This window comes from Gymnoscopelus braueri (assembly GCF_963280865.1).
Source record: "Gymnoscopelus braueri genome assembly, chromosome: 6".
In the NCBI taxonomy this organism is placed as follows: Eukaryota; Metazoa; Chordata; class Actinopteri; order Myctophiformes; family Myctophidae; genus Gymnoscopelus; species Gymnoscopelus braueri.
Genome location: NC_137607.1, coordinates 28,163,746 through 28,188,095, shown reverse-complemented (window position 1 = coordinate 28,188,095; position 24,350 = coordinate 28,163,746). Strand labels below are relative to the sequence as shown.

Sequence of the window (24,350 nt, the reverse complement as noted above, 5' to 3'; positions counted from 1 at the left end):
CACATTTGGGATTTAATTACAGAATTAGGCAAGGGCTATGATCATGCAACACTACAAACAGTACTAAACATTTTAAATGCAGCTGTTGTTGATATCTTGCACGGCCATTTGGATCCAAAACCACAAATACTCAACTCAAACGGATAAAAGGATTTTAATGGTGATGGACCCTCGACTGATCAAAATAGTTTAGTTTACCTCAGCCTAAAGTCCCTATCTTACTGCTGACAGGTCAACAAACCACAATAGCCATGCAGACCTACTCGGGTATATTTGAAGAACAACTTAAAATGACTTTGTAGCATGGATTTAATTTACTTTTTTTGGTTGTTTTTCATTTTATGGAACTGTGTAATTATCTCTGTCTTCTCTCTGAGCGCTGTCACTTGAGTTCATCCTCTCTTTCTCCAAGCACCCCACCCCGTGCACAAGAACCCTCTGCCTAGCCCCAAAGTCCTATTCCCTTCCGTGACAACGCCGATGTTTTCTCTCACAACAGCGCGGAGCCGTCATCCATCCCGGGCCGTCGTGCGATGGCACGGCTTCATTTGTAACTGTCACAACGCATCGTCCGTACACTTTGTCTGTCGCCGAGGATCAGGTGGTTCGAATCTTGATAAGAGCCGAGCGCTCATGTGAACCGCAGGACCCCGGGGTCAGCCTGGAAAGACGAGAGGAACCCTGGGACGCACGTCTTTACGTTGAGCATCACCCATAGCTCACGGGCCCCCGGGAGCCTCCGACCTCATTGCATTCCCCCCATGCTCCTTTAGATTAGCCTCCACTGCCTTCCCCCATTCCCCTACACAGCCTTTTTTGCACTTCCTGTGTATGTTCCTTCCTTCCGCCTTTCTACTTTCTTCTCTCCCTCTAACCTGGTCTCCTCTGTATGTCTTTGTGTCTGATCAGAGACGGCCCTGGGAGCCCTTGCCAGGGTCTTGAGGGAGGACTGGAAGCAGAGCGTTGACCTGGCAACCACAATCATCTATGTCTTCTTCTGCTTTTCCAGGTATACAACCAAAAACCCTAGGTTGAATATTATTTACTTCTTTTATGGAGTTTAATGGACAGACAGTCATCTGTCAGTAGCTCATCTGTATTTTTCTTTTGCCCTTCCAGATCGTTACTGATACTGATATATTTTGACTTCCATTTTCAAATATACACAGCAAAATCTAGAGCGTTCATTTCCATTTGTACACTTTTCAGAGTTAATCACACAAAGTATACCCTATAACTTCATTGACCGGAGTCCCCCAGGGGTCTATACTAGGCCAAATCTCTTCGTCAAAAATAGCCTATCTACAAGCTCACAACAAGTGAGCTTGAAGGTCTTCTGTCTTTGCAGAATGTTCACACCAAATGTGGTTAAATTAACTGTGTAAAGATGGACTGAAAGGAGGTGAGAGCAAAAGAGTGACAGCTTTGTGTGCAAAAATCAAATCCTGTGCAATCAATGGGCGGCTTACCAGGTTAGAGCGTTAGTCCTTTCAAAGCGGGTCATCAAGCCCCGGCGGTGATTCTATTGTAGCAACACTGCTGACCCCGTAGACAGCGGCTTCATCCAAACATTCCCTCTCTTCTCCACGCTTCAGCTCTCACCCTTCTGGACAGTAGTCATGCAACTTTGTCAGCACGCTCGGTATTGAAACCTCACGTCCCGACTGGCAGTTCGGAAACCCTAAAATTACCCCTCGATAGAATAATACATAAACGTCTTGTCAGGGCCGATTTAGGCTGCAGGAGGACGTGTGCAGGTCTGAAAACTGATCGTCATTCTTGGCCCGTCTCCAGCTCAATGTTATGCTATTTGGATTGTGAAACGACTCAAGTTGGTCTGATTATAAGTTGGACCAGGAGATACTACTGCTAGCATGGTGATGACTGAATATGTTTTGAGTTTGACAGTTTACTTTGCGAACTATTTCTGGGGTGACCGAGAGGGTCATTTCAGTCAGAGCTCCCACCTGGGATCCCAAATTTGATTTCGGCATCGAAAATCCACTTTTGAATAAATGGAGGTCTTTTTCTTCTCCCCTCGCCTCATTTCCCCCGCTCCAGTTTCTCCCAGTTCCATGGCCTGGTCACCCACTACAAGATTGGGGCCCTGTGTATGAATATCATAGAACATGAGCTGAAGAGGTATGACCTCTGGCAAGAGGAACTGCAGAAGAAGAAGAAGGCTTATATCCTTTATCGAGAGTCAAAGTTCATATACAACATCACGTTTAGGAATCCCTGTACTTCTTGTCACCTTTGGTGAATGGAAATATAAAGTCTACGGCAAGTTGTTGTGGTGTTTTTGTGTGTGATATCAAAGAAAGAAAAGGGCCACAGCCCACAGTCAACACTTAAGTTTTGAGCCGTTTTATTGTCTCATAATAACTTAAGGGATGTTTTACCTTGGATATGATGTTCATAGTACAGGACAAAGCACTCTTTTGAGTTGTATTTGGTGGAATTTCCTTGACTGATTTTACGCGACGAAGACCCAGAGAACCAAAATCTGAAGAAGGACCAGGAAAAAGCTTTAAAAAAATACCAGAGCCTCCTGGTCAAGCAAGAGCAGCTTCTCCGAGGTACTGTACCTAGTGTATACTGTAGAAGAGCTGTACTGTACTGTACCTACTGTATATTACTGCAATGGAGCTGTACTGTAGAAGAGCTTCACTCTGCAAGGATTTACAGTACATGTTGATTTTACACTTTTGAGCCATTTCTTTAGCAAAAAGCAATGCAGATGTATGCCACCTAACCCTCAATATTAGAACTATAATATTATGTATAGTACAGCAGCTTACTGTTCAAGTACCCCCCATTTACTGTTGCTAGTTGCTACTTTCAGGCCCCATGGCCTGACATTATATAATCATTCATAATTTAACGAACAGTATGAAAAATTCAATATTGAGCAAAAGTATGTCAAAAAAACTTACTTTGTTAACTTTCAACAGTGTAAATGAAAATGATTCAACAAAATCATCTCTACCCCTCTGGTGCTTCCTCTTTGAAGACCTAAACCAGATTTGTTTGGATTGTTAGAGGGAAAATATGCTATTTGGAACTTTCCACCCCATCATAAATCCAGTCAATCGAATATTTACAAACTAAATTGTTAGAATTAAAAATGTAAACAAACTATTACAGCCCTGAAATACAGCAAATACAGTTCAGACTCATTCATCTGTTGTCTGTAGTGCTGAATCAATCAACTAGAGATTAAAAACAATTTCTCCACTGCTGTTTTAAATGTTTGAAGGTGGTGCTACCCATATGTTTATGTTCATATCACTGATTAGGCCTTTAAACTAAAGACACATAAAGCATGGAGGTACATTGTTGAATTGTGTTAAGACATTTTAGAGAAATGTGATAATACAAATAGGGAGGCATATTAAATACACATTTAGTACATAACTATGCTGATATTCATGTCACCCAGCTGTTATTTAAAGCATTGTATGTATACTGCACAGCCCTATTAGAACACAGGTCAATTGTATTCTCTGCGTTTCCTGCGTGAACATGTATGTAGTGTCTCTGTTCCTGCTGATGAACTTGGCTGAGGACACACGCACGGAGCTGAAGATGAGGAACAAGAACATTGTCCACATGCTGGTGAAGACCCTGGACCGGGAGGACCAGGAACTGTTGGTGCTGGTGGTCTCTTTCCTCAAGAAGCTGTCCATCTTCCTGGAGAACAAAAATGACATGGTGAGAGTGAGAAAGATGGATGCTCAGATGGTCATGATGAGCGCTCAGGGGGGAGCCGTTAGGGCTGTACATGGGCAACTGGCGGCCCGGGGGCCACATGTGGCCCCCACCTTCACTTAATGCGGCCCACAGGTTGATATCAGAATACTGATCTATTATTGATTTCAGCTGTTACAATTCCAAACATGCAAACATCACCCGCTTTAATTACTTCAATCCATATTAGTAGCTTAATGACTAGTATTAAAATTCTATTATCTTATTTATGTCCAATGTATTTTTGTATTAGAAGTTCATAAAGTATAACTACATGCATACGAAATGAAGTATTTTTTTTACTTTTCAGGATTCCAATTCAAAAATGGCAAAAACAAAATTCTGGATTCCAATTCAAAAATAGCAAAAATAGCAGATCTACAAGCTCAAAACGCGTCGCACTTCGACGCGTTTTGAGCTTGTAGATCTGCTATTTTTGCTACCTTTGTGTGACATAGAATGGCGAAAAAAGTTAAAATACGGAGAGACAGTATATGCAATGTGTCCCTCTGGAGTGAGTGTGGAAACATAGTGGCCCTCTCCATCATCAAAGTTGCCCACCCCTGCGTTAGGGTTTACTAGGTGTGCCCGGGGGCCAACCGGCAACATTCTGATTACCAGACGGCCTCTCTACCCACTAAGCTATGGCCTCCCCAACAAACAAACAAGGAAGGAGTGAGGGATGAGGAGAGGGATGGAACATCAAAGGACAGAAAGATTGAGGGCCAAACTGTCACAGAAAGTTTTTTTATTTTTCCATCATACCTTTTGTTAAAAGTAATAATGGTGAGGAGGACCAATTGGATATTGTAAATGAGGATATACCAGTGGATGGTATATACTGTATTTACAAGAGGAAGAGGTCTGTTTGCGAAAGCAACATTGTGTGCAGGTTGTCCTCTTATGTCATTAATTTATTTCAAGACAGAAAACTGTCTTAGCTGCTATGTATTCACATAATCTCAATTCTTAAAGACAATAATAACATTATTTTCATAGTGTTCTCAGAGTCAAAATTTTATAGAAGCAAACCCATTTTATAAAACACTTTTTTATTAGAATGGCCATTACCTTGAGCAGGGCACCAGCTGAAGCCACGCTTATCAAATTTCAATTAAAAAACAAATGCCTGGAGGCTCTGTTGTTAGCTGCGTATCCCACTGTGCTCTTACAGGAACCTTACCGCTCAAAACTTTCCCTTAATCCACTCCCACCTGGATCCAATCTCAGCCGGTTTGTGGGCCTTTATCAAAGCCAGACCCAGTTAGGACCCAGTTTTATCTCCTTGTTCCCCCCTTAGTGTATCTTTGACTCAGATTAAAGAAGCCTTTAGGGCTTTAGACCCACTCGGGCATGTGTCCAGCAGAAAGAGAGAAGAAAAAGTGGTTTCAACACTTTTACTCAGTCGGGTATATCAGTTTACACCAGGGAAAATGGTTTCCTTTTTAGCCTGTAAACGTTTAATTGATTACCCCAAAAAAAAAGCTATTACATAGCGATCTGTCATCGCTTTTATTTAGACAGTAAACATGTTGCGGCCACCCCCCTCCCCCTCCCCCCACAAACACACACACAACCAGATAACGGTTTTAAGATAGTCCGATAAGGCTTTTTTTTTTTCTCTACCCCTGTCACTAATGGAATGGGAATGTCAATGATAATTGACATGGGCTGTAGTTGATTATACAGCACGAGGCCTGGGTTTGTAATGATGTGACTGGAGCTGGTTTTGCACACAGTAGCAGTTAGTCGTTTTTTTTTTTTTAACTGGGAGCAGGTTGTGTCCCCATTATGTCTGGCTGTGGCTGAGCAGAGACCACAGGAGAGGGAAACAGACATGTTAACAAGCAACGCTGGACTGGCACTGCCTGTCACACTCACAGACTTGACAGACAGACAGACAGTCACAAACACATGGACTCAATGACAGCATGTGGATGTGCTGTAGCCTAAACACTTCCAAGCCACTCACACTCTCATATATTAATGACAGCATCTCCAGTCTGCCGGAGATTGCTAGTCATGTGTATGTGGTTTTTAGAGCCTCCTTTGGTGTCATCAGCTCAACACCTCCACCTACCTGTAAGTCATGTGCATCTACGCTGAGATGGGCGCCTTACTTCACATAATGCACTGTCACTAGATTTTGCCACAGTTAAACGCAAAATTAGCAAGGCAGGATAAAAATCTCATCTCTTAGCTCAATCAACATTTTTGTGCAGCTTGATGTCGAAACTTAAGTTTAAGAATTATTGTTCCCTCCTTTCGACAACTGCTGGCATAATGTGCATTGCATGGTAGACCACTGCCCAGTTCAAACTGATGGGAGGTCCTAATGCAGGCAGAGGGAGAGGTGAGGGGGTAAAGCTCTGCATGCTACTGTATGATTTTACATACAGTAGCATACAAAAATAAGCTACTGTCAACTCACATTTTCAGCCAGTCAAAGTAAGTCTGCTAGTAGATTACAAAATTACAGAGTACGAACCGTTTATGGGCTAAGTTAATATACTGTCCTAAATACACTTCAGTGGTACACAGAATGTATGTTGACTGAATTGAACTGTGTCCAGGCTGAAATGCTTGCAGTGGAGAAGCTGACCAGGCTGGTTCCCTGTGATCACGAGGAGCTCCTGACCACCACCTTACGTCTCCTGCTCAATCTGTCTTTTGACACTGGGCTTCGTAGCCAGATGGTCCAGGCGGGACTCATCCCCAAGCTCTCCTCACTGCTGGGTAATGACATTTTCTGTGTTGTGTGTATTTTCACACATTTGTATGTTGTGCAATTTCTTGTGTTATGGCCCGGCTCTAGGCCACAACAGATAAAGGGGAAACGGGAGAGAGTTTAAAAAAGAAATTGTGATTTTATTTACAAATAATTTGATAATGATGACACAAATGCAAATAATAAAGCAGGCGAAAGTGAAACAAGAAATGCTCTCAATGCCCCAGTAATGTGGAAGGGCAGGTATTTTATACTCTATGGGAGACAGTGGCCAGGTGTCTCCCCTTCCCCTGATTACCTCCAACTCCACCCTCCAACCAGCACTGCAGAGAAGCTTGGGTTTAGGCTTAGAATTAGGCATTTGGAGGTTAGGTTTAGGGTTTGGAGTTATGCCTGATTTATGCTTAGTTATGCGCCAGTGTTTCCCACTGAAAATAGACGCTCTACAAGGTCACAATGGCTATTTTCGGTTCGCTGCACCTGCTCGCAACTAAGTATAGCTTAAGCAAAAACGAAATGGTAAAATGGCAGGTATAATATTGCTGCCTTAAAATGTTGATGTCTTCAGAAGTATAGTAGTACACGCGCGTGTGTGTTAAATGTGTGTGCACTGTGCAGGTGCAGGGTTTTTTCAAAAGTGCCCAGACCGCAAGCTGACTGTGGTGACCATTAGAGAAATGACTTCCTGAAAGGAGATCCAGAACGTGTGATTGGTGGGTTGGCTCATCCAGAGGGGTCATGTGGCATGGTCAAGACCATCTCTGATGGGCTTTTTGAAGCCTCTCCAGGGGAGGCTCGGGTAACTGCGCATAATTAATATAATATATTTGTTAGAATAACATGCCGGAGCCCCAGCACAAATGTTGTTTTTGTTGGAGCGGGCGGGAGAGGTGGAGGGGGTCTTCAGAGATTTAGGGCGGCCTTTTCTTTTTTTCAGGGGATACTTTCAGGAAGTGAGGCACGCACACACAATATAAATTAACGCTGAAATATCACGCCCCCTCATAGCTTTGACGTTTTTGAGGTTGCCTGTATATATGTGTGTGTTTGTGTGTGTGTGTGTGTACACACATGTTTTATGTGTATATGTGTGTGTAATTCTCTCTGCATGTGAACAGATGTGTCATTAATCATTGCTTTGACTGTGGACTATACTCCCTCCCAACTTGGACCCTCTGCTCCAAGGATTCCCATCTTATCTCCAGAGAGAAAGAGAGAGAGAGAGGGAGTGAGGGAGAGAGAGGGATCTGATCAGCTGGTGTGCGGAGACGGGCTGCCACTCTCGCCACAGCCCACACCGAGGGTCACGACCCCCACTGATAAGATGAAAGGGAGAGGGAGCCGCTACTTGTCAACCTCACCTCCCTCATAATCCCACCACCTGAACGGCTTCAAAACCTTTTCACTTAACACTGTGAAATTCTCAACGTTAATTTAACCATTTAAGCCCTATATACTTCGTCCTACGACAAATAGCGGGAAAAAAGCATCTATCTACAAGCTCACGACGCGCAGGAAGCTTGCAGATCTGCCATTTTTGCTATTGTTGGCACACTTTCAAGAGTTTGAATGAACATTACGATTTTGACTGTGCAGACCCCCACCCTTCATTGCTATCACATTTAGGCTAACCGCTAGTTCACACACTATGATTCTACGTTTACTGTCATCGCCACTGCAAAATTCACAGGGGGTGGGGGAGAGGGAGAGGGTTTTTTTCTTTAGAAAAGCATTACCCCATTTTGTGGCTTCTCTCTTTGAAGACCAAAACCGACTGGTCTTATTTACCCAAAGAGTGCAGTAACAACAGAACGGCACTGTCCACAAACCCCAGCCCAGACGCCTCTTAATGCGTGCGGGTGTAATTTTATGAAGGCTGGGTGGTTTTAAATCAGGCCGGGGTGTAATTGGAGTTTAGCTCTCCCACTAACTGCCCCTGAACAGTCTAGTTAATTCTTAACAGCTCCCTTCACCTTTCCTTTTTCCCCTCTCTCGTCGGCGGCCGGTTGCAGTGTTTTGAACATTTTTAATGGGATCCCTCTCTTTGCCCATAAAGGATTCTCCATGTTTCTACCAGTGATGTGAGGGAGTTCGTCAGGTCAGGGAGGTGTGTGTGTGTGTGTGTGTGTGTGTGTGTGTGTGTGTGTGTGTGTGTGTGTGTGTGTGTGTGTGTGTGTGTGTGTGTGTGTGTGTGTGTGTGTGTGTGTGTGTGTGTGTGTGTGTGTGTGTGTGTGTGTGTGTGTGTGTGTGTGTGTGTGTGTGTCACTTAAACACAAGAACTATGCTCTCAGGGTATACTGTATACAGTTGTGTGTGTTCATGATCTCATATCGCATGTGTGTGTATGTGTGTTTATGCACATTTTAAGGTATTGGTTGAGGCAAGGGATTGCTAACGAGAAGCACATGCTTCGGCCAATGACTGCCTTCGCTGGAAGGACCCGAGCAGCGAGCAGGGTTGCTTTAACTTATTAAAGGCAGTAAAATTGATGCTTCCTCCTGTTTTCCCAATTAAATCTAGAAGCCGTCTCTTTTCAGGCCTCGTTCGCCCCTTTGCTTTTCCAGGGGTTCAGCGAGCACATCTGGATCCAATAGGCAGCGATAAGGCTCCCTGTATGGCCACTGACCGACCACGCCTGGGACCAGTTTGAGCTGGACTGATATGGGTGTTACAGGCGGTCTGTCAGTGGTTCTGGTCCAGTGAAGAGCATCCCTCTTAACACTTTCCTTAATGAAAAGCCCCCGGGTCAAACTCTGCTCTCCGAACTCTATTAACATATCTTGGCTGACTTCTCCTGGAGGCCTCCATTCCCCCTGCAAGTGGTCAGGGTCAAACTCATAAAGGTGCAGGGCTAGCCGACAGGCTAGCACTCTATCAGTGTTTTGCCTTTATCTGCTTGCCATTCTGTTTTTGAAGCAGCTCTGTGGAGAAAGGATTCCTTCCTTTTGTTTGTATACATTTTTGAAAAGGATACAGAAACCCAATGTTCCCTATTCTGGGCATGTCAGAATAGGCGAACAGTCGGCACAAATAGATGAAAGGAAAACATTGATCACCGATCTACAAACTCACAACACGTTGATATATGACGCTTGATGAGCTTGTAGATTACTATTTTTGGGCGGTGTAGCCGCCCCTATAAGTGGGGTTGGGACACCTCATTAGTATTAGTTTCCTGCACTGTGATTGGCCCACTTTCCTGTACTGTGATTGGCTGACTCTATTGGCTGACTCTATTCAGCACTGTGATTGGCTAGCGAGACACATGATGACATTAATAACCTATAAATAGGATGGGATTATGCACTTCCAAAAACTATTCCATCACTATGATGACTATGATGACCACTGTGATGACCACACCGCCCACTTCACACTGGGTGTGATTTTTACTTCTTGACATACAATGAAATACAGTCAAAAGGGTTCAAGTGGTTAACTGTAACCTGCTCCAGTCTCTCTAGTTACAATCACAGAGAGAATCCATTGGCCAAACACAATCAAAATGGACCAGCGTTTGGCCAATGCTTGCACCCGTTACCGATAATTTCCAATGGCACCAGATATTGAATAGAGCAGTCAACCCATTAATATTTGCAATAAAGGGGGCGACAGCTTACTATTTTCCTAGATGTGGTCATTGGCTTCCCATGGAGCGTTAAGGTACAACCAGTCATTCATCCATTTGGCTTCCCTCCTGCTCTGTTTATGTTTCAGCTGACGAGGGCCAGAGACAGTTGAGCATGTGCATTCTGTACCACATCAGCGTGGACGACAGATTCAAGTCCATGTTTGCCTACACAGACTGCATACCACAGGTAAGACTGGCTAATGTACGCCGCCCCCCCGGCCGCAGACGGCTGCATTAGCATCGGCGGCTAACGGGACCTGGGAATTATGCATGTGAGACGGGGAGAGAGAGGAAGACGAGGATCGAGAACAGGAGTGAGTGAGAGAGAGAGGGGTGAGGGAGGGACTCACGGACCACATCTGGGCCCAAACCGCCAGAGGACGGCTGCTCAGTCTTCTCTCTCTGCGCGATGACAGCTCTCTGTTTTCTCTCCTCGCCCTCTCTTTCCACCGGTTGGAGCCCTAAAGAAAAGCCTTGCGTCATTTCATCTAAAGAGCCCCTTTAAGTCTAATTTATGCCTCATCGTACGTACTTCGCTTAAAAAGAACTGATTTTCAAGTGTAAACACAACGGGAAAATGTGTTAATGTTGGCGAGCAACACTGTTATATAATGAAGTATATATTGTGCTTTAATCAACAGGTGATTGTTCTCTGCAATATTAAATTAAATTGCCTCTAATTAGGAGACATTAACAGTGCAGCAGAACTGGTTTGTCCAAATGAAATTTACTTGCAGTCAAGACAATTAACTTTGCTTACATAATAAAAGAAATATTAGAGTCTTTCAGTTTTAACTTTTCACTTGAGAGTTATGGTTATTGCGGATTGACTTGACCGGGGTCAGTCACTCCTCTCATCACTGGCGATTAGCTAAACTTGCGTTGTGTTTGTTTGCTGAGATTGGGTGTAAATGCTGGCCAGATGTGGCTGGTGGAGCCGAGTGTTTGTTCAGAGGGTCGTGTCGCCAGCAGATATGCCCCCCGGGTCCACTGTGGCAGAGAGGATGCTGGGTAGCAGCGTGACCAGGAAGTGACCTCCGACCCCACCCCGAGGCTCCCTCGTTCTCCTCTCTTTTCTTCCCTTCGTCTCACCCTTTCTCCCGCCCTCTTGCTCTCTCTTTCTGTCCTTTCATCTGGGCCGCCCTTTCTCTTCTTTTGCTTCGTCCTATCCAAGGGGTCGTCCCACTCTCCCTCCTCAAACCTCCTTTGCACCTTTGGATGTCGGCCCCTCCCTGTCCCTGTTTCTCCTCTGAAGGAATATACGTACATCCTTATTCCTCACCGTCACTTTTACACTCGTACGCCTGATTTATACTTGGTTGTGCATCGAGTGATTGTACACAGAAAATAGCCCCTGAGATGCATTTTCGGTGCATCTTTTTTTCACTAATGCTGCTCTCTCTCTCTTGCCACTTTCCCAGGGCGGTGAGTGACCTATGTCATTTCCCCTTTCCCAGCTCTTAACGGGGGTCAACTCTGTACACGGAGGGAGATGCTGGTCGAAGGGTTACAAGAGGAGGGGTGCTAGAGGTTAAGGGAGAGGAGGGGTTAGGGAGGTGGAGTGGAGCAGGGTGAAGGTGGAGATGGGACGGGGTGGGGGGACTGGGGTCTGGTGGATGGTTGGTTCGGTCGGTTGGTCGACTCTGCACTGTGGTGCTGACTGGGCCTCCGGTGGCCGTCTGTGGTAAATAAGCACAGGCAGGTGCCAGAGAGTCTAGACAGGACTGATTTGGGGTCCGGGGCCCCTGGTATGTGATACCCAAGCCGAGCCCGGCCCAGTCTCTCTCTCTCTCTCTTTCTCTCTCTCCTCCCTCTCCTCCCTCCCTCTCACTCTGATTGCACACTGCTGACTCCTCACAGGGCCCCCCCTTCAGCTTAAAGCTTTTCCTGTTTAATGTTAAATCAGTGCAGGGGAGATGGACAGACAGATGGAGGGATGGAGGGGAGGGAGAGAGAGCAGGAGGAGGTGGACATTGGCGGACTTAAGGAACGAGGGGTGACTCTGTCTTGTTGGAACTATACCCGCCATCCTCCTCTCTCACGCTCTCTCTCTTTCTCTCTCTCTCTCAAAACACACACATTCCCATTTGTGTAGTTTTGCTGGTGCCTCTGGCCCCTCCTCCTCCCTCAGCCTGCCCTTGCTCCCCGGGGCTCAAACCCTGGTGACTGGCCCTGACATGATTGGAGGAGACTGCTGGGATGCTCTTTTATGAATCAGAGGGCTTTTTCAAGACGACAAATTGTGAGCAGGCACACATACATATGGAGAAAGGTTGCCCTCACTAGCTTTCCTCCTCCCTCGATCCCTCCCTCATCCCCCTATGCTCACTCTCTTCCTTTTCCCCCCTCTCTCTCTCATCTCACTCTCACTCAGGTCTGGCCCTTGGGGGCTGAGGCTCAAATTTGATTAAGGACACAAATTACCCTTCGCTACCTTTTCGTGGCTTACATCACAGAAGAGTACTCGGCGGTTACCCACAGAAATCACTGAAATGACTATGTACATGGCTCTCTATCAAAACTAGATGGGTGTCATTAAAAGGTGTGAGCCACTGAAATACTATATACAATATTTTTGAAGAAACTGAATATAGAGGAACAATAGAGGAGCAACTATTTCTCATCAATTAATTTTGATATTTGTCTTTGTTTTCTTTCCCTCTCTCCAATTTCTGGCAACCCCCATTTGTTGGTCTTGGGGAGACTGTAGAGTCTATACCCTCCCCAAGACCAAACAAATAAATAGGGGTAAATATGCCATTTTTTTGTTCCTATATTAAAAAAATATGTATATCTTATTTCAAAAGATTTTAAAAAGTTTAAACAAAAAAATCTAAATCTTTCAAAAAATGTTAAACAATTCCAACATTTTAAAAAAGTATTTCATAAATAAAATCGGAAAATAATATTAATACTTTCCATAATATTTTTTTTTTTTAAGAAGTAGGGAAATTAGCAATTCTACAAGCTCACAACGCGCCGCAAAGCAGATTGTAGATCTGCTATTTTCGCTAGTTTGGGTCCCAGGCAAAAGTCTAATTTCTCTTTTGGGTCTCGAGCTAAAGGTTTGGGAACCACTGGTGTGGACAACCATATTACCATATTACATACTAATGTCTCCACTCTCCTCCAATACACATGGAGTCATCAGCTGCTTTCTTTTCACCTGACCTTGAGAAGGTTCACCAGGAGCACGCAACGACGTGCTCAGAGGAAAAATGCTATCCATCCCAGTTCGGCTCCCTGCTGAACAGGTGTCCCGACCAACCTGTAGGAGTCGCTAGTGCAACGACTTTACCCCTACACCACCCAGACATCCCTATTTGTGCCAATTTATGTTAAAATTGAGACACCACCAGCCACAGTGATCGGATCATAGGATAATGTATCAATGCCTCTGTGGAGCACCACACTAACTTTGAGCTGGCGTTTGTTGAATCTTACTGAATGATTTGATCAGCTGACATTTGGAGCATTTGATTTATAGATCATGAAAATGGTGTATGACTGTGGAGAGGACGGGATGGATGCTGAGCTCATCTCCTTCTGCATCAACCTCGCTGCCAACAAGACCAATGCACAGGTTCTCTGTGAAGGTAGGATATGCACACATGCAGGTACATACAGTGGTGGAAGAAGTACTCCCATTCTGTACTTAAGTAAAAGTATCAATACTGCAATGTAACTGTAGAAGTAAAAGTCTGGAATTCAAAATTGACTTAAGTATCTTTTGAAAATAGTAGATCTACAAGATCTACAAGATTGAAGATCGTCTATTTTCAAATGGCCGAAATGTATATAGGGTTGAAGTGGTTAATGTATGTTTTGTAATGATAATCAAAATCTACAAAGTAACTAAAGTTTTCAAATAATTGTAGTGGAGTAAAAGTACGTAAGTAGTATATTTGCCACTGAGATGTTGTGGAGTAGAACTGCATACAGTATAGGTACATAGAATAAGCCATGGACTAAGAATCATTGTAATTGATTATTCTTATTCTTTCTTTATTCGGATCCCCATTAGCTTGAGATTGTACAGCACTTTGGTCAACACATGTTTGTTTATGCTTTAAATCTAAATGTGCTTTAGTACATACGTACACACGGATGAGTACATCTTCAATTCCTTTCTCCATTCATGTATCTATCTCTGCACCCCTAGGCAATGGTCTGAAGCTGTTGATGAAGAGAGCGCTGAAACAGAAGGATGTTTTGATGATGAAGATGATCAGGAACTTGTCTCAACATGACGGAGCCACCAAAAACCTATTCATAGTGAGTAACCAGACTGTTGTATTAACCCATTTGGGCCCCAGGGCCCATTCTAAAAACGCCTTCTAAATCCTGAACGAAGTTTTCGGGAAAACTTCAAATCTTTATCCAAAAAATGTAAAAAAGAATTAATGTTGCTATATATATATCAACAACTAAAATGACACAGAGGCATTCCCAGCTTGAAAGGTATAACAATGTATAAGGCTGCAAAATACATTTTAATTTAAAGTTTTAATCTTGCTTTGCCTGGTTAAAAAAGAAAGGAAAGCAAATGTAACTAAATGGACCTGCGTTAAAGTAACACTGAGGAGTTTACTGTGTAACTTACTGTATTTCCCAATACTTCTGGTACGCACCGTGTTTGCGTGATCCACTTCTCTGACATGTATTGTTCTGTCCACAGGACTATGTGGGGGACCTGGCGTCCCAGATCACCGAGGACGAGTCTGAGGAGTTTGTGATCGAGTGTCTGGGCACACTGGCCAACCTCACCATCCCTGACCTGGACTGGGAGCTTCTGCTGAACGAATACAACCTGGTGCCTTACCTCAAAGACAGACTCAAACCAGGTGTGATATCGTCCAAATATACATGTCCAAAACCGTTCCTTTTTTATTATTATTTTAAAAAACATTTTAGAATAGTGAAAATAGCCGATCTACAAGCTCACAACGCGTCGCATCGTGGCGTGAGCTTGTAGATCGGCTATTTTCACTACTTTTGTGCGACACTCTTGTATGATAAATAGGGCATTGATTTATGAAAACACATCTAAAGTAAAGATTGGCAGACGAGAGTTCTACCCGACGGCAACGATATACAATTTAGGCATTTAGCAGACGTTCTGCTCCAGAGCGACTTAAGGTAAATAATCACATACAAAGACTACAGAGAGACAGTGTAGTGTCTCACAATGTGAATACCTCACAACAATACAACCTGCTGCCTTACCTCAAAGACAGACTCAAACCAGGTGTTATACGTACAGTATGCATGATGCTGGGATTTCATCTTCAGTGGGAAACACATAATGTGCATCAATGGATGATTTTCATTAAAAAAGTACCAGAAGGACCTCGGACTGCTGGCTATTCTTTGTTTTTATATACTGATTTTAAGCCCCTCCACATGAGTTGCACATTCAATTGAATGATTTATACATGCAGGCACACACATAATATAACCCTCTCACCTTTCATCCATCCGCTTCACTTTGAACCCAGAAGTCTGTTTTCTCCCATGCCCTCTTTTAACCTCTGACTCCTATTCTAAATCACTTTATCAGGGAAGTGTCAGTGACATGGATGATATGAGGTCAGAGCACACTCATTATGTCCTGGGCCTTATCTTTACCTTTGGTGGTGACCTCTGTCCTATGTTCTTTTCTTGGTGTGTGTGTGTGTGTATTATACTCGGGCCGCTACGCATCCCTCACTATGTGTGATATGATCTATTATTGATATACTATTATACATTGAAACACAAAATTAGCAAACCCTCCAATCCCCCCAACAACGACAGTGATAAGAATCTTGCAATATTTGTGAGGACTATATTGCAATGCCAATATAAAAATGATGATGAAAATGATATTGTCCAAACCTACGTATATGATAGTGAACTGTAACTGCAGCCAGATTTGAGCTCATGCAGTCTCAATATTGACTATATGGCAGATATGAAACGTTAAAGAAGGTAAAAACATCTGTACAGTGGTTTAAAGCTCCGAAAATACATTTTGGGAGCTTTAAACCAGTGTGCGGTTGTTTTTACCTTCTTCTCCTTGATTCTTGCCTTGATGTCCAGCACCTGGCCTAAATACAGGTACAAGATACACAATTTCCTCTGTGAGATAATATGAAAACAAGGTACCCTGAGGTTTTGAGTCACTGCAGTGAGTGTCCAGCCATTTAACTGATGTAAAACAACATTTCTCCTTCATGTCAGGTTCGGCGGAGGACGACCTCATTCTGGAGGTGGTGATCATGATGGGCACTGTGTCTGTGGATGACTCCTGTGCTGCCATGCTGGCCAAGTCTGGCATTATTCCTGCTCTGATTGAGCTGCTCAACGGTAAAGTCCAACTCACCTCTATGTACCAGAGTCAGTGAACTGTTTACTCTCAGCACTTGTCACTTGACCCATATCGCTTAAGCACTACTCAAGTGATACTTTTTGAAAATGTAAGTGAAATGTTATAACTCATACGATATTGAAACCACTCATAGGGCCACAATAATAATTTCCACATTTAATTCTCTTCTCTTTCCTACAGGCAAGACGAGGAACATAGATATTGTATTATTTATGACTGGTCTGACTGCTGAGCTGCCTTAATGTTTATCATCACTGTTCCGTCTTCTCTCCTGTTTTCATCATTGTTACGTCTTCTCTCCCGTTTGTCTTCCAGCCCAACAGGAGGATGATGAGTTTGTGTGCCAGATCGTCTACGTCTTCTATCAGATGGTGTTCCACCAGGCTACCAGAGATGTCATCATCAAAGACACGCGTATCCTTTTGCCCTTTATTTTGAAGGCTTTCTTCTCATGGTATGTGCCCTACAGCATAGTCGTGTGGAAAGAAAAGGAACCTCAAATGATTTCATACATTCACTCTGTAGTGCATGTTTCTATAGTAACAGTCCCAACCGATATATTTTGTCACCGCTTACTCCCATCTGTATCGCCGTAGCAATCTTCATGGCCCTTTTGATATGGGCCTTATTTATACCCCAGGCTGTTCCAAGCTGTCGGTAATGGTATACAGTTGTGGTCTGCGGCATGCCTGCGTCACATTACAAATAGACTGCCTGTCAGTAATATTTGATAGATGTTTTGCTTTCCGTGTGGGGAAGAGAAGAGATTAGGAATTTTGAGCCAAGCACCGCTGTGCCTATAGGGACAGGGTTTTGGCTCCCAAAAAGCATTCTCTCATCACAGGAAATGTAAAGAGTTGTTCTTTTGGCCCACGGGGGCACCTGTCTTGTGTCTCCCTCCTTCAAATGAAAGAGGTTGTGCAGATTATTTTCCTCCACCATATATCCCCACCTGTCTCCCTGATCTTGATTAAGGATAGGCTGATGATTGATGGTTCCGTAGTGGATGTATTGAAATGACCAGTAAAAATGATGAAACGTTCTTTGCTCCTTGAGTCGCGACCACAGAGGCGCCCGCCTACCTCATCGACCTGATGCATGATAAGAACGCCGCGATCCGTAAGGTCTGCGGCAACACTCTGGATATCATTGCGGTAAGTATCCACGTACTGTACCTTTATGATCACGTGAACGTTTGTGATCAAAAGGCTCGTGGAAATCCAGTGGGTTTCCTTATTGTGTATCGTTCCTTCAATTTTACAAAGACTTTGTTGATGTAATCTGTTAATGACATGGGTTACATCTTCAAGCTAATTGAATCTCCCATGCAAAGAAATGACACTACTAGGCTGTAGTGGCTCAGGAGGTAGAGCGGCCGTCTTGGAATCGGAGGGTTTATAAAATATAGCATATAAAATCGGAATAAAAGAGTAAAATGCAAAGACATTTGGGGATTTCCATTCAGACAGTCATATAAAGTGGCCTATCACAAGAGTTTAAAGGCAAAACCTTATGGCAGAGCCCTAATTATAATTATGTCTTGTGTTATTCTTGCAATAGACCAGTCTAGATTATGATTCATCGCCATTTCAACTCAAGCAGTAAGCATTTTAACCTTTTGGCACATCAGAGTTTCCCTCTGTTTAAACATAATCCATTTTTCCAATCAGCACCCACTCTGTGGCCTGATGTGCCCTGGTCAAATTTGACATTAGCGATTAACTAACAGATGAATTGCTGTATTGCTTTGTGACTGACAGGTGTGGTCAGCTTCCAGTCGGCATGTGATCAGTGCCAGACCGTAGATCAGTGTAATTAGCTGTAGATTACAGCCGGGCTGTGTAGCGGGGCAAAGGAAGTGTTTCATTGAAATTATCAGTGAGACCTATTAAGCCGTGAACCACATGAAAGGAAGCCAGCGGGCTCTGGAGAGTGTCAGTGGCCGGACAGCGGAGGTGAGAGAGAAAGCAGACCCTTAGACGAGTGCTCACGCACGCACCCACGCACACACATGCGCGCACACACAAAATTGACCGATCACGTACACACAGAAACACACTAATAGCCATGAATTGGCCCTCAGCAGACAGCTTCTTCAATGTACTCCACGTACACACACACACACACACACACACACACACACACACACACACACACACACACACACACACACACACACAGGCACACACAGGCACACACAGGCACACACACACACAATCATCATTCCTTTTGACTTGAGGCTTCTTGAGCAGCACACGCCATGACTGCAGTCTTGAAATGTACCCCTTTGATCCGTATGTTGCTCCACGTGTTCAGACACACACACACACACGCCTACAGAGAGAAACCCTATAGATGGCTCCAAGTGGGACAGAGGGTTAATTCACATGGATATTCTTCAGCTGATCAGGTTTCCAGAGGAATACATTGGGAATGCTCTGAAACACTGTTTTATATCGGCCCTCCTCTCCGCTCTCCACCGTCATGAGCTCAGCTACTTATGATTGATTAGTCCTCATATCCAGCTGATGCCGAGGCCCTAATCACCCTGTGTAAACCCACGCCATTAAAGCCATTTTAGCATCATGATAAATCTGTCCGGTGACAAATATTGTCACTGCCACTCCAGGGTGAAGGCAGGGGACTCTGGTGGAAGGGGGGTGCTCTCTGTGTGACAGTCAATGGGCCCGCTTTGAGGCCTGGGCCTCGGGTGGCTGTCAATGCCCAGAGGTCTCTGCACTGTGTCTGGATGATTAATCTGCTGGGCCGGGGCGGCGTGGAGCGGAGCAGTCTCAAAGGCCGCCTTTATCTCTCCTCCCCTCGGGTCTGTGCATAGAAAGGAAAACAGGGCCCTTGTGGTCGTCCTCCGCCAAGCTACACACGCAAGCAGTCTATAGCTGGCTGGGCGCAGGTTTTTATTAGCTACACCACGCCAACATGAGCTGGATGGGGATGGAGAGCGACACATGCTCACACCCATGCAGTACATCCACAGTAACACTGGGAGTGTTAAGGGTATACTTGCCATACACTCTCTCTCTCTCTCTCTCTCTCTCTCTCTCTCTCTCTCTCTCTCTCTCTTTCTCTCTCTCTCTCACACATACACACTCAGTTTCTTTGACTTTCTCTGTTTGACAAACGCCCTCACACATCATGCATACCACATTCTCTCTCCTTCCCTGCTGAGATGGACCAATATGGTGGTCAGTGAGCGGAGAGGGACCTCCATACCTCCCCTGATGCTCTCCCTCTGCTCCAGAGTGAGACTAAAGGCCTTTAAGCTTTACTCTGCACTCTGCGAGGGTGTTAATCCCACTTCTTGGCAGTAATGAATGCACAATTAATAGTAGGAAATATCTAAGTGAAGGATTGTTGTCTATTTTGCCACGGCCCCCATAATGTACAAGTAGCCTGTGTGTGTGTGTGTGTGTGTGTGTGTGTGTGTGTGTGTGTGTGTGTGTGTGTGTGTGTGTGTGTGTGTGTGTGTGTGTGTGTGTGTGTGTGTGTGTGTGTGTGTGTGTGTGTGTGTGTGTGTGTGTACACAGTCGATGCACCTGGATGCTACAATTGGAGATAACTAAGGAATGATGCAAGTTGGGAATGCATGGCCCACCTGGTTATGCAACACTGTCTGTACCCATTGTCAAAGTACCCATTGTACCTGTCTGTCTGCCTGTGTCCCTTTTATGCCCATACAGTATGGAGATGTCTGTATCTGTCTGTCCTTGTCCCTTTCATGTCCATACAGTACATGGGCATATTGGTCGGATCGGCCGTTCGGGACAACCAGATCTCCATATATGCCTATACTGTATATGGGCATATCAGTCAGGTTGGCGGTTCTGGACATTTTGTGCATTTATTGTCTCCGCCTGGGCGAAGGCATGGCCGAGACTATGTTTTGCATCCTGTCCGTCCGTCTGTGTGTCTGCGAGCAGCTAATGTCCGGCACCGTTGGACAGATCGCAGTGAAACTGTGCACGCACACTCCCTGGATGCCAGAGCAGAACCTCTGCCCCAAAATGTTCAGATCGGCCTGTTATATCGCCACCAGGAGGCCGATTATATTACTCCTACAGATTTTGTCCAAACATCACGCACATCGGTACACAGTATCTCTATAATAATAATAATGAATTGCATTTTTATAGCGCTTTTCCAAGTGCTCAAAGCGCTTTACAATGGTTCATTCATTCATACATAGTCATGTGATCAAGACGGATCTATCCTATTTTTCATATTCCATCCTGATTGGCCCAGATTGGCTTCCAAAGTGTGCAGGATTAGTCAATTCTGAACAAAATGCCTCAAATCAAGGCCTGAAGAAGAAATGCCACCCTTTTCACATTGGCTTATTATGGCGCCACTAGGAGGCCACAATAACCTACTTGACCTGGCGGAGACCCGTGCTCCGAGGACCACTTTGTCTAGTTGATTTATGTGCTATCCCTTCTTCCCTTCCCAAGGAGTACGACGAGGAGTGGGGCAAGAAGGTCCAGAATGAGAAGTTCCGCTGGCACAATTCCCAGTGGCTGGAGATGGTGGACAGGAGTCAGATAGACGAGGAGGGAAACCCCTTCATGTACGGCGGCGATGGAGACTACTTCATGGGCAATGAAGACATCCTGGACACGCCCGAACTCTTCTATACCAGCTCAGGTATCAGTGGCGGTTGATCACATGAGAGCTACGTTGAGGAATCTGTGTTGTTATGGCAACACACACTTCCTTAGCATGTGTCTCTAGAACAGGGGTCTTCAACGTTTTACAGGCCAATCACCCGCTAGCTGAGAGAGAGATGAAGTTGTATAAAATTGTGTTTCAGATTCAACTTTTTTTACTTGGTCTGCTCTTTTTTCCCTCTACACTAGAGATGCGCGGATCGCGGTTTTAGCCGCGGTTGCCGCAGTTAACCGCAGTTTGGGTGGATTCGGGTCAATCAAATATAATTATTAATTAATATCGGATAAACCACGGGTGAAATATTGTGGTAAATAAATTAATGACATCTAATATATCTATCCATAAAATAGCTAAATCTCTGCGTGCTTGTGTCTGTGTGAGTGTGTAGAGCAGCCTCTGTGCGATGCGATCTCAAAATGCATTGATTTAGCCTATGGAATGTCGGTGCGTATTTTTTTTAAACCGGTGATGCTCTGCTGCGCTGAACATACAGGCTCTGTATGTTCAGCGCAGCAGAGCAGCACCGATCGCATCGCACAACTAATACTAAAACTAACGGGAATATCAGAAAATAATAATATTTTGACATACGGGAAAAACGGTTGGTGCGGACGTGGATATTTAAATTGGATAATATAATTTTTGCGGTTGGATAACGGGCGGATAATTAATTTGTACATGCGGATTCGGGTGACGTGAGAGGCCATCCGCGCATCTCTACTCTACACCTATACCTCTTTGCCAAAATCTACAGGATCTACAGGCTCACAACGCCTCGCAAACACGAGGCGTTGTGAGCTTGTAGATCTGCTATTTTTGGTTAGAGTTCTCCCCAGAATAGGGATGCTAGGTTCAAGTGGTTAATGTAAAAAAAAAAAAATCATATCACACAAAGATTTGGCGGCTCTCCTGTAGTAACTCTGAGGACCCCCTTGGGGTCCCGGACCCCCTGTTGAAGAGCCCTGCTCTAGAATGTGGTGATGGAGGCATGTGATTGTTTTTCCTGAGAGGCCACTATAATTGAATGGCTGTTTTCTGTTTTGTTGTGCATTTTATTTATTTTTAATATGATGCTCTCACACAGGGTACAGTACTAGGTACAACATATACTCATTTGATAATTATTAGAAATATGCAGGATACAGGATACTTAAAAATAAGTATTAAAGTATAAATTATTAAAAAATGATCATAGACAACACAGGGAAAAAGGATTTCTTCCTGGTTCTTAAGTGGATGATGGTTTATGATATAACTTTTTATTGTATGATCGTAGAACATTTTCACACACTGTAAGATTTTGAAAACATGCACTCTCGTGCTGTATGTCTCAATGTGCAGATGGGATCATTCCTGCCGACGGTGTCCTCAGTCCGGACTTCTACGCAGACTTCCAGAACGGAGACTTGGGACAGACCGCGGCCTACATTGGCAGGTAATGAAACTGTCTATTCACCCTATGCCTCCGCATGTGGAATGCACAAAGGAACACAAGTGCATGTGTGTCTGAACATGATTTAGTATGTGAATGTCGGGTTGAAGCTGTCAGCGGGGCAGGTTGTCTTTGTCCAGAAATATCCACTCTGTCAGTGGGGAAACACAAAACTGTGAGTGTTTACCTTCTTGCTCTGCGTCTCGGGGAAGCGGGGGCAGCCAGACGGGCCAGTCAGCCAGCGACCCTGTGGCAGCGGCGCTACCCCACTGTGTTATTCTGATTCACTATTCGCTGATCTGTGTTATTGAACTAGCCCAGGGCCTGAGTCAACACCCCCCTCCCCTATCCCAGAAGGCATCACTCCACCCTCAACAGTGTACCCCTCCTCTATCCCAGAAGGCATCACTCCACCCTCAACAGTAATACTGCAGCTTTGAGAGCAAACACTCTTGTCTCAATGGTTCTCCTCCCGCCCCCTCCAGTCCGTTTCGTATCTTCCTCTCTTTGGGTTGGTGTTCTCTTGCCCCCCCCCCCATCCCTTTTCCTTTTTCTAATTTAATTCTCTGTCTGTTATTCTTCCATTCCACTGTGGCTCCGAATACATCACCTGGCGTGGATTCAGTGCGGCGCTGGCATGCCACCGTGAATCATGACCTTAGGCGGGGGAGTTCAGAATCGCTAATGTTATCGCTAAAAAGGGAACGCAAGCTTTAGAATTTCTCCCGGCTGCCGCCAGCTCATTTGATATGCTGTTAAAATGATGAATAGTTGGGGAAATGGAGAGTTTATTGTGAGTAATTTGTCTTATTTATTATCAAACATCTCCTTGCGTGCGATAAAGCTCGTGTCGAAGGTTTTTTTCCCCGTGGCAGGAATGTTTAGCTTGGCTGCTGTTGAGAGGCTGACTGTGTAGATAGCAGGAGTATGAGCTGAGTCCTCGCCACAGTTATTTCAGCTTTCGGAGCGAACGGAGAGGAAGGAGGGAGCGAGTGAGAGAGAGAGGAAAATAGAGAGAGGGCTAGCGAGAACGAGTGAGGGGAATGTAGAGTGAGTTCTCTCTCCCTCTCTCTCTCGCTCTCTCTCTCTCAGTTCTTTGTAACTGATACCTTTTAAATATACTGAGAGAGCTAAGGGAATTGGCGTCTGTGAGACTGTTTTAATTTGGCCAGTGTACTCCTGAGTGATCCAGGTTAACACAATAATCAAAGCCAGCTCTGCCGCTTATTTTAAACTACGTGTGAAACATGGTGTGAATGGGACCTTTTAAAATGGACTTGATACAATCCCTGTTATTCGTATGAATATCATAACGAGCAATTTCATACCGGCTATATAAAATGTCTCAAGTTTGGGTCATTTGAGAGGGCACCTGAATGAGGCGAATTTCCCAGAAGCATTTTGGTCGGCTTAAGGGTCGCCATGTCGCACCGAACGACTGGAAAGAGAAGTGCATGGGTTCTAATAGAGGGACATGCTACACAGACAGGTTCTAATAGGCCCCTTTTCCATCACAGCTTAAGCACGACACTGTCCAGTACAGTCCAGAACCGCACCGCACCGCTTCAAAATGTCTTGCGTTTCCATTGCACAAAAGTCCCCACTCGCAAAATCCCCACCCTCCCCTCCCCTCCCGAAGGAAATCAACGCCCCTTTCTTTAACACACCAACTTAGCCTCAGGCTACAGGGTTAGCCTAAATGCTAGCGTGCTTCCTCAGAGCTAGTTTGGCTCTTAAGTTATTATTTGGCCATGTT

At 44.6% G+C, this 24,350-nt stretch overlaps 1 protein-coding gene across 1 annotated transcript in view; it reads left to right on the top strand.

The window, feature by feature from the left end:
- Positions 1–24,350, top strand: part of kifap3a (kinesin-associated protein 3a) — a 35,028-nt gene that overhangs the window by 5,275 nt on the left and 5,403 nt on the right. The window contains exons 6-19 of the mRNA XM_080430058.1: positions 910–1,009; positions 2,062–2,186; positions 2,481–2,579; positions 3,536–3,714; positions 6,324–6,486; positions 10,196–10,296; positions 13,597–13,705; positions 14,272–14,384; positions 14,788–14,953; positions 16,332–16,457; positions 16,795–16,893; positions 17,548–17,633; positions 20,946–21,138; positions 22,504–22,597. Coding sequence (XP_080286184.1) covers positions 910–1,009; positions 2,062–2,186; positions 2,481–2,579; positions 3,536–3,714; positions 6,324–6,486; positions 10,196–10,296; positions 13,597–13,705; positions 14,272–14,384; positions 14,788–14,953; positions 16,332–16,457; positions 16,795–16,893; positions 17,548–17,633; positions 20,946–21,138; positions 22,504–22,597 — 1,753 coding nt within the window. The remainder of the gene's footprint in view (positions 1–909; positions 1,010–2,061; positions 2,187–2,480; positions 2,580–3,535; positions 3,715–6,323; positions 6,487–10,195; positions 10,297–13,596; positions 13,706–14,271; positions 14,385–14,787; positions 14,954–16,331; positions 16,458–16,794; positions 16,894–17,547; positions 17,634–20,945; positions 21,139–22,503; positions 22,598–24,350) is intronic.